Source organism: Antennarius striatus, chromosome 6, assembly GCF_040054535.1.
Source record: "Antennarius striatus isolate MH-2024 chromosome 6, ASM4005453v1, whole genome shotgun sequence".
Lineage (NCBI taxonomy): Eukaryota > Metazoa > Chordata > Actinopteri > Lophiiformes > Antennariidae > Antennarius > Antennarius striatus.
This window is the reverse complement of record NC_090781.1, coordinates 8035767-8046981: the sequence shown is the minus strand read 5'-3', so window position 1 is coordinate 8046981 and position 11215 is coordinate 8035767. Positions and strand designations below refer to the sequence as shown.

At 41.8% G+C, this 11215-nt stretch overlaps 1 protein-coding gene across 5 annotated transcripts in view; it reads left to right on the top strand.

Moving 5' to 3' along the window:
• Nucleotides 1-11215, top strand: part of LOC137597003 (syntaxin-1A-like) — a 54146-nt gene that overhangs the window by 2251 nt on the left and 40680 nt on the right. For all 5 annotated transcript variants that reach the window (XR_011035597.1, XM_068317871.1, XM_068317872.1 and 2 more), the window contains exon 2: nucleotides 8470-8547. Coding sequence is in view for 4 of the 5 variants with exons in the window: in XM_068317871.1 (XP_068173972.1) it covers nucleotides 8470-8547 (78 nt within the window). In the remaining variant the exon portion in view is untranslated. The remainder of the gene's footprint in view (nucleotides 1-8469; nucleotides 8548-11215) is intronic.

Sequence of the window (11215 nt, the reverse complement as noted above, 5' to 3'; positions counted from 1 at the left end):
ACATTCGCTCTGTGCTGTGGTTTAGTCAGACAGATGAAGGCTGATGGGTGATCCAGACAACCTGGCAGCCTGGCACAGATCCATCTGATTCCATGTCTCCAGTATAAAGTAAATGAATGAATGAGCGTCTGCTTCTCTCAGCTGTTGTTAGTAGTTTCCAGTCAGATAAAAACAGAAAGAGATTCAGTTCCATTTGTGACGGCGGCACCAATTATAATAATATTTTTGAAAATACTGGAGGTTGAGTCTGTTTCCTCTTTAATAAATGATAATGAGTATTAATGACAAGGAACCAGCCTAGAGGGAGCAGACTAGTGTCCTCTCTGTCCATTGTCATGTATTTGTGGAGAAAGATTTATGAGTTGTGTGGCCCTCAGAGCTCTCTCGCCCTGGTTGGGTTTCAAATGAACATCATCTTTGGTGAGGGTCCAAGATAAAAGCACTTTAAAGATCTCTATGTATAGGAAAAACAGGAGCCCCTTGTGGAACGAGGGTTTGAGGACCATGCCGTTGGGCGCCCGGAGGTGGAATGTGGGAGCGTGTCAGTACAGCCAGCGCTTACCCTCCACCGCTGCAGACGTAGACAAGAACTGATGGAGATTGAGAGTCAAATCACATTACAGCTCTGATGGATTTGACGCGACTGGAAGCTTCAATCGGAAAACTAATCTGCGATTGAGCGAGGCTACCCGATGGTAGCCTTCGTCACACAACAGGGGGATAAGGTGGACTGAAGTTGATGCTGGATAAAGAGATTTAGATGACATTATCTGTGTAAAAAAAGAACTTTTTTTTGATATATATTTAATAGTTTTTGGGTAGTCATGAACGTTTCTGACCTGACACTGTGGTATTTTTCCAACGTGTGGAATAATACATTACAACGATGTCAGGTGACAGAAAGGAGTTGACTGTGATTTACACATTTCATAGCTTTGTGTGTTTTTGTGCAGTCACATTTGCAAGTTTCCATGTGCTTGTATTTTCATTCTGGCAGGAAATTGTTTTTTTTGCTCATATGTGTGATCTTGCAGGATTTTTCCCATATGAATGTAGAGCGACTATACGAGCTCAGCACCTGCATGCTCCTTGGGCGGCTCATTAGCCTGCTGTCGAAGAACTGCCAGTCTGGATAAGTGGAATGGTCGTACGGCCTCGACGCTCCCCTCGCTTCGACTTGTCACTCCCAGCTGGAGGGGTGTCGATCTAATGACAGATGGTGCAGAAAAGAAGCGTTTGCCAACTTCATTCATGCCCCGAAGCATGAGGTTATCACAGATTATACACACCTCACCTCACACGCACACACGTTAATCAATCAAATGTCATCTTTTGTCTTCTCCTCAAACTTTTTTTTTTTCTGGTTGTTTGATTGACCTTATCTATCTCTTTTTAATGATAATGTTCCCCCTTCTTTCCCCCTCTTGTTCCTGGTGTGTTCCTCCGTGAGTGTTGTGTGTTCCGTCTCTGTCAGAGCTTTATCAGATGGCTCCTCTCCTCCACACACCTTCCTTTCTGTCCTTCCTGGGCAGCCTTGTTAGCCAGTGGCAGCTTCGGCTCAGGCTGCCCTTTGTGATTGTGTTTGTGGGCCTCTGGGGCTTCAGAGTGACACATTAACCAGTAGGAAGGTTGCAGAGGACTGACTCACATTCTGAGTGTGTCTCCTTTTTCTCCCACCACATCTATCTCATCTATCTCCCTCTTATCCGTCTTAATTCCACGCTCTTATGTCTTATTTCTTGGTCCTTCACCTGATCCTGTCTGCTGGTACTTCTCCAGGGAAACAAACAGTAGTGATAAAAAAAAGATGTGACTTTGGCCATTTTTTGAACTAGACACCGAACATGGAGGTTAAGAGGTTTCATTTGTCCTCATCAGGAGCTTTGAATCTTTATAAGCTCTCAGATTTGTGAAGGAACAATCAAGAAAGAAGCAGGAGAACCATCATCATCGTTCTATATTGTGATAATTAATCACAAGAAAGGGGTATACACTGAAAAACACATGATTCATCCACACATAGAGGCTGAATTACTGCATTAATGATCCATGCAGTGAGTGGGACTGATTTGTGTTTTTCACCAGGAGTCCTCTGAGCAAACGAGGTGACAGTCGCACCCGATCCAACATGTTTCAGCTACGTGTTTTTGACATGTGTGACGACGCGGCCCATTGAATCGTCCTGCTCCACACTGTTTCTCACCAACCGCAGCAAAGCATGAAATGAGAGGTTGATTCATGACTTGTTGAGAGGTTTCGTACCGGAGTGTGAAACCAGTGTCTGGTGATGGCTTCTGTGGCATTGACTGTGTGATGAAATAGAGCTGGCAATAATGAATGTCATCAAACTCTCTGGGTTGTCTTTGTCACAACGTCCAAATTATATTTTTTTTATTCATGAATAATAATAATGATAATAATAGTAGTAATAATAAATAAAAATATTTATTTATTTTATTCAGGGCTCTGGGTAGATCTGTATGTCTGGTAATGTTTCTTTATGATAAGGATATGTTTCAGATTGTCAGCATGAGGCAAAGATTTGGGTCAAAATTTCACACTTTCAGCAGTGGAAGCTGTGAACCTTTAGAGTTGAGATCCCAGACTTATCAGCAAATATTATTTATCCATCTGGGAGAACATGGAGCAGCGTCAGCATGTATTGGGAGTCGTGATGCAGAGAATGTTAAGTTCGCTATCCACTCCTACTATTAGTGCTATTTTTGGTACCTACCAACCCTTGAGGGAGTTATGGGACTCTTCATCTGCTAAACGCTCCTCTGTGTTCAGCAGCTTGTCTCTAACTGTGTCTGTTTGCCTTTTGGGGCTGGACGAGTTTACACTGGGCTCTCAGAGACAATAGCTGCCCGCTGAGAGCAGAAATGAAGCTGTTGAAGCTGTGAGAGTAAACCCAAAGAGTGAGGCTTCCCAGCTGCAAACTAGAACAGCACAATGACACCGAATGATTGTCTATGGGTTCATCACTGCAAGCGACCTACTTCACAAAATTAATCTGATTTAATATTAAATATTAATTGGATGCATTAATCTAGTGTTTGTGTTAAAAGAAGTGCATTTTGGCTTCTGTCTCAGTAACAACCGATCACAATATGTTCTTCTTCCTGATGTAAGTATATCTGAAAATGCTTTTTCATGTCGTCTAAAAAGATGTAGAGACGCTGCTGCTCAGACTAAGCAGAAAATTTGCATACATCCCCTCTGACTTTTGGAAAGTACACTCACCATTTTTATAAACAACTTTCTGGCTTTTAAAAGATGAATGGATGTAAATTGATTTATTTTATTTTTGGATTCCTCTGCCTCTGCCACGTGATGCTGAAAATTATTCTTGTTTTTATGTACACTTGCTGTTTGAAGGCTCATTTCTGTCCATTTTGCCGCCGTGATTCTTTTTCTACACACCCCTGCCTTTCGCTGACATCCCTCTCACTTCCTGTTACATTCCCCCCATATCTACAGTATACGTGTGTTAGTGGTGCATTGGTGCTGTCATAATGCTTCATGTTCAGGGAGTTACCAACTAAGGTGCTTTGAATTCATCCCTGAAGGCACCGAAAGGGACCGTGGGTGGGAATAAGCCTGTGGGGACAGCACATCTCTTTTCCCAGAATGTAATTAATTTATTTTGAAATGTTCTCCATTTAAGATGAGCTGAGGCTTTATGGAATTCTGTCACTCATTCATGCAACTGAACGCTGACTATCTGTGTGCTCAGAACAGACATCCTCATCAGACTGTAACTTAGTTGTTTATACCTTTACCCATCAGCCAGTTATTTGTTAAAAGTCCCATATTATACTGATTTTAATCAATTTCACACAGCTGTCAGATGTCCAACCACACTTTATTTGAAATGTTTTTCATCAAACTGATCCCTGGTCCTGATTTTTCAGCTGTTTGCTCAAATGAGCTCTACTGAGAAGTTTCAGTTCCTGCTCCTTTAAATGCTAATGAGCTCCGTCTGTCAACGCCTACTCTGCTGGATGAACACGCCCTTATCCGGTAAGAGGGGAGTGTTCTCGCGCGGATGGGGTGGGACTAAGCAAATCACTCCTGTCAATCACTCTTGTGGTTACGTCACGACGGGAGCCGAGTCGATAGAGGACCCGTTTGTTTCCCATCTTCTAGGAGGTGGTAGGGTTAGGGAGGACCACTATGTGTATGTAGAGACCAGAAAAATGGGTTTTTCATAATACAGTCATAATATAGTGCGCCCTCTCGCATGAGGGCATCAACGCCCACCTCATCATGGATTTTTGGTAGGCAGTCATGTGATACCGTACGCGCATTCTATTGGCTGACGGCATCCAGAAGTGCGCTCTGTTCCGTGAGTCTCGGACTAAAAAAAGTGCTTTAAACAGTCGATAAGAGTGTAGGAAAAGGTGGTTAAATATCAGTATGGGGAGGGTTCATAAATGTATAAATTACCGTATAAGATTAATAGTTTGTCGCTCTATCGCGGAATTCGTTAATCGCATGTGGTTCCTGGAACACATTAACGGCGAGGAAAGAGGGCGTTCTGTTTATGGAAGTAAGGATTCACTTTAATCTGAACGGTCCTTTCATCTAATCTGAGCCTCTGCAGCAGCCGGTCAGGTTTATCTACGAGAGCTGCTGCAGATGTTTGAATTCCGACATGAAAGTTAAAGTTGATTTGTGGAAACGTGTGTTAGCATCACATCAGTGTTTAACCTTTCGTCACGGTGCAGTTTGTAGATTTGTATTTAAGGCGTGCTTTAATGGCATCGCTTTGATTAATACAACGCTAAAGGTCAGAAGGATGTGAGGGAGGCGAGAGGCCAGAGAGGGTGGAAGGACGGAGAAAAAACTGTAGGAAAAACAAAACATAAGATTCATAGAGGAGGAGGAGGAGGTTCCATGATGAAGATCAGGAAGTTTAAGATGTTCCTCCTACGACGAGGAAATGGGAGAGACATGGCATGAAAATTAAATAAAAGGAACGTTGATGTGATCTTCGAAAAGCGTGAGGTGGGAGATGGAAACAAAGGTGTGCGTGTGTGTGTGTGTGTGTGTGTGTGTGTGTGGGCCAGCTGCTGTGATGAAGATGAAGTCTGGAGGAAGGAGGGTGAGAGCGAAGGAGGCGACAGAATGATGGACAGGGAGAATGAGAAAAATGATTAAAGAGGGAGGACACGAGGAAGATTTTTAGGAAGAGAGAATTGTTAGAGAAACACGCTGTTGTTGCTGCTGGAGGAATGGCAGCTCTTCATCTCCTCTCCCACCCACATTACACTCGCTCATGTGTCACCTGAACTCCTCTCCGTCTTGTTAACCTTATCCAGATTTGTTTCAGTCTCTATACTACAAAGAATTTTTTCACTACAAATGGGCATTTATTTATTTTTTTTAAAAAAAGCCATAAATAGAATCCAATACAACTCAAGAATAACCCGAGGAGTCGATCGTATGGTTATGACAGACGCACTGGCAGGAGCAGTGGGAGAACATGGATCTGTTATAGCATACAGGGAAAAATTAACTTCTTTTTACAGCCAAACTTCAATTTCTGCAGTGAATGAGAGATGATTTTCTTCAGCTCTTGTTCAGGAGACGTTACATTGATGGGAGATTTCACACTGGCTTTTCCTGTTGTCCTCTCATGGAACACGCTGCTCCCTGAATTATTCCACCTCAAAAGCCTCTTTCTTAACTCCTGGCTTTCCAGCGTACCTCTCTTGATATCTCTTGTTGTACAGTTAGTTTTTGATATGTTTTTTTTTTGGCTGAGATAAACCTGAAAAGCTTTTATCAAGTAACATCATCTGCCAATTCCATCAACAGTCTCACCTCAAACGTTTCGGCCCTCTCCTGGCAGGAGCTTTTGGAAACAGGACTAAACCAGTGTAGATGTACGAAAAAAAATACTGCATTCTCCAAAGACCACTTCAGGTTCACTCCAAAAGGTAGTTAATCACACAACCATTTTGGTTAGGTTCGTTCATTTCTACTTTGTTTGAAAGTTAAGGAGGTTTACACTCAGTGAGCAGCGATAATTTGAAAATCAAACGTTTGATTTTGATTTTATTGTGTGTGTGTGTGTATATTGTGCACGGTTAGAAGCATGAATACTGCATAAAATGACCAAGTGTGTTTGCGTGTGTGTGTGTGTGTGTGTGTGTCTATGAGAGAGACAGAGTTAAAAAGAGAGCTAGTGAAACACATCCGTAATGAACGTACGCTGGTTGTATTACGGTAATAAATCCAGATATGCCAGCAGCATTCTCTGTGCAGTTGACAGCTTTTCATGAGTCATTTCTAATGGGGCTGCAGGAAGCTTCTTGAATTGGCTGTAATATAAAGATGCAGGAAACAGGTTTTTCTTTAATGTAGAAACACAAAAGCACAATAAAACGAGTTTCCATCACTTCCTAAATCGTCTCTCTCTGTTCTCCTATTCTCCAACCAGTAAATGGACTGAAGGCACACGCTCCACAGTGTGCTCTCCATTTCCATTGCACGTGAACACACACACACACACACACACACACACACACACACACCGTGTCCTGATGTCCCCTTGTTGTGTGTGCAATTACATGTTCACAGCTTTAAATTATCGTTCTGTTGCTCTGCTTGTCCTCTTTTTCTTTATGTGAGGAGATCAGCTGTGATTCTTGCATCTGATGCTCACTTGATGTCTGTTTTATATCTCCGTCTCCCTCACTCACGGGTGCATTTCCTCGTCCTCCTGTTTACGCTGGAAGTGCAGGTACTGCCTTTTGTCTTCATGCAATGACTCCCTGCTGGCTCGGTGCCTAGACAAACTCTCTAATCTAATAAACAGCATAATCAGGCCACGGCTCCTGCCCGGGTGTATCGCCCCCAGGGGTAGAGGGGAATTCAAGGGTTACGACTTCCCCGGGACAGGCTTGTATATTCCATCGTGTTCTCCATCTGCTGTATATTACCAGCGTGTCAGCGAGAGTGTGTATGTTTGCGTGTCTTGCTCAGAGCATCTGCTGTTTGTGGACAGCCAAGTCCAAGTCTGTAGGCTGAGTCATCAGTGCATTTGTGAAGTCCTCCTCAGCCTCTTCATGGCTCAGCGGGAGTTTTAGATGTAGGTGGGAGGTAGGGGTGAGGGTGCGTTGCTGCGCCGCCCCCCCCCCCGACCACTCCGAGTCCATCCACTTGCTGCAGGAGATGCAGCATCTCTGTGGAGGCAGAACACACTACCGGTGCTCTCAGCGCTTGTTCTGATTCGCTGCTGGTCCTCCTCCTCCTCAGCCTCCCGCTGCCATTGTTGCCTTTTTTTTTCTCTGCTTCTAATATTACAGTATACAGTTTCTCAAATGCACCACATTTTCCAGCCATTATGAATTTATGCCCTATTTTGTGGCCAAAAAACCTGCTATAACATAGCAACTTATATCATGATGTATTAAAGAAAAGCTCTCAAAATCTGAAGATGGGTCATTTTAAATGGAATAACTTTTACTTTCCACATTTTGTCTTGGTATTTCTTGGTTAAATTTGCTTGATTAAATATGTCTTGATGCCGATGGTGTGATCTAAATCTGCATTAACAGCAGCCTAAAGCAGGGCACCCCATTTTAAGCATTTTAAGCCCATCACTGTTTGGATTCCCAGATTTTCAACACTGAACAAGGATCATGTAGTTTTATTTGAGATTCACGCTGGTTCAATCTTTTTGATGCCCTCTTATGTATGAGAGTAACAGCATTTTATACAGCTAGCAGTTTTTTTTCTCTTTGACTTCTCGGGGGTGTTTGATGACAGGAACGCTTCAGTAAAGGAAGGAAATAACACACCCTATGCACACCTGTGGCTCTCAGCAGTTTAAAGTAAACTCGCAGGAATGAATCATTTCTGATTTTTCGTAGAACTTCAGATATCATCTCTTTATATCTGCCTTACATGCTGTATCCCTGCAAACGATACAGTATTTTCTGCACTATAAGGCACACCTAAAAGCCTTTAATTTTCTGACAGTGCACCTTATAATCCAGTGCACCTTATATGTGGAAATAAAGATTTAAAATAGGCCATTCATTGAAGGTGTGCCTTATAATCCGTTGCGTCCTATAATCCAGGGTGCCCTATGTGTGAAAAAGTTTTAAAATAGGCCATTCATTGAAGGTGCACCTTATAGTCCAGTGCGCCTTATAGTGTGGAAAATCCTGTAAGATATACCAGTAAATGCAGGTGAATGAAACTGGAGACTGAAGTGTGTAAAAGTCAATGTTTTCTCATCCTATCGGCCGTCATTTAATCATAACTTGTTAATTACTGAAGCCCTGGTTCTAATTACTAAAGTCATTAAATGGTTCTTGTTTCTAATCCGTTTACAGATGGAGGGGTCGTCCTGCTTGTGTTACACGTCTGCTTGTGTTACGTGTGTCGTACATTCACCATCACGTTCCTCCATTCGGTCAGTCACCGTAATGAACTCTGTGTGTGTTTGTTCAGGGGAAGGAGACGACAGAGGAGGAGGACGAAGTTGCCGTGGGGATGGAGAAAGGCTTTATGGATGAATTCTTTGAACAGGTTTGTTTCTCTTTTCATTATTTCTCTATCAGTCATTCTTCTTCCCACTAAAAACCAGTTGATGCTGTCTGATAAATTGTTATAAGGGTGTTTTTGTTGTTGTTTTTTTTACATCCTAATCCACCTGCTAACATCTGTCTCCTGATAGAGGATGTAGTTGTGTTGGTGTCTGTGATCAGTCTCTTCTCTGGGGAGGGCGGGGGCGGGGGGCATTGATATGATCTGAAGCCATTGATGGTTGTGGCTTTGATCATTATTTATATTATTTCCTCCAATGGGCTTTATTGATTGGACAACACAACAATGCTGATCTTGTGCAGCTCTGAATCACAGCGCTGGTGGTCTCACATGTTTCTATAGCGGTACACGGCGTGCCTACGTGAAGTTCTATCTATGGACGCAGGGTCTATTCTCCTGCTCTCGCTGTGCATATAGTCTGTGAGCATCAACTGAACATAGCTGCGGGTCTTTGGTGTTGGCGGTGGTGGGGGTTGTTTCTACATAATGTACATTGCCATGTTTTTCCTAAATCATATGTAAGATTTGTCTTGTATTTATGTTGTTTGACTGGTTATTTGTGGATGGATGCTGATGAGTGTGATGGTGGACCCTGGATGCGGATGCAACTTTCTTTAACACAGTGACATCAGGACTGCTTTACAGTTTACGTTCTTCAGTTTTAGTTTCTGGAAAGCCTTTTTACATTAATTCTGAAAATGAAGACAAGAAAGACTCCCACTTGGCTGGTCTTGCCCAAGGAGACTCGGCCACCATGTGAGCCAACTTCCTGCTGGTGGATCAGGAACGTGTGACATCACCTGTCTTGTAGGGACGCAACTACAGGTGGTGCACAAAGGTGATGTGGTACCAACTAGATATCGGTCCGAGCACCTCGTCTCTCTGTAGAATCTTTTATTTATATTTATTCATGTTTAAAAAAAAAAATCACATTTCATGTCAACCTTTGCAACCATTATATAGTGAACAAGAAAGATAACCTCTCCAGAACAATAGGCTCTTATTGACAAAGAAACAATTTCAAAATAAAGGCATATCCCAAGGGATGATATCAGTCAATGTTTTCACTTTTAATTTATGATATCGGATATTTAGTCAATCCAAATTGCAGCATAATTGCACGACAGAAACACAAGTACACTTGTATAAAACTCATATTTTTCATGTTCAGTTTCTCTCCTGGTTTTTTTTTTAATCTGTGTTTTGCAAGCTTTGTAAGGGTTCATTAATTATGTTGAAGGTCTGAGAGACATGTTGATTCTAGTCCTTCCACATTTCGCTCTCATTTTTCTGCCACTGATTGTCTGCATCCATCCCATTTATCTGTCTGTTGTATCCATCTCAAATGAGAAAGTGAAGAAAGATGATGTGATTGAAATGTGCAGACTGGGTGACAGCGGAATTCTCTGATACGTATGACAGATGGAGTTGTAGATAGTGGATGGAGGGAGGTGTAATCAGACGCTCACCCTGTCTGGGGTTATTAATTAAGGTTTCTGTGGTGATCGGGAAGGAAAACAGACGGTCGACACAGAACATCGCTGCAGCCCTTCACTCACAGCGTGACCATGACTCACTGGGTGGATGTTAATTTCATTGTGTCTGTAGCAATGTACCATGTGTGTGTGTGTGTGTGTGTGTGTGTGTGTGTGTGTGTGTCGATGTGTGTGTGTTGACGTTATCACCTTCATGAGAAATATTCAGGTCTGAAAAGATCCTAATAGAAATGGGATGCAGTACTTGTTTGATTTTCTTTCTTTACATGTTAAATAAATGATATACACACAAAGCAGATCACATCTCAGTCTTATGCATTGATTGATCAATAAAAATATAGAGTAAAAAAACAGGAAGTTGTATCTGAACACTACTACTCACAAAACTCAAATGTGAATCAAGAGCTTCCTACAGCTTAACCGCTGTCTGGCTTAACATAAGAATAGAACCAAATTCCACTGTACTGTTAAGCTCTTTGGTGTCCTACTTGGAGATGGAGGCTCACATAGCTTCCATCAGGCTGTAAAATTCCACAGAGCAAATTCAACATGAATCAATAATTGCTTTATATCGTAATTTTCACTTAAATTTTCTCGGATTTATATTTTATTGTGAAAAAAACTGTAACCAGACCACTAACCGCACCCAGAACAGACTTAAAGACAGATTTTGTTCCGATGACCAACGTCCTATTTCTGTTCTCATGTCAAAATAGCACGTCCTGGTCTCAGATTTAGAATGAAATGTTCAGTTGTGGCGCCACAGTGATGTTTTTACCCTCATTCAACAGCAGGTGTGACACAGCATGTGAATTCACACCTTTGATATAAGTGTGTGCATGGGCCTACAATATGAGATGCTATCTATCTATATCTATCTATCTATCTATCTATCTATCTATCTATCTATCTATCTATCTATCTATCTATCTATCTATCTATCTATCTATCTATCTATCTATCTATCTATCTATCTATCTATCTATCTATCTATCTATCTATCTATCATCTCATTTCATCTTGGAATTGATTAGAATAACAGGACTGAACAACCTACAGAAAACCAAAGCAAACCCCTTAAATAAATTCTGATGAATAATAATTTAAAAAAAACTGATTAAAAACTGATTAAAACATTTCAGCCTTGTCTTTAT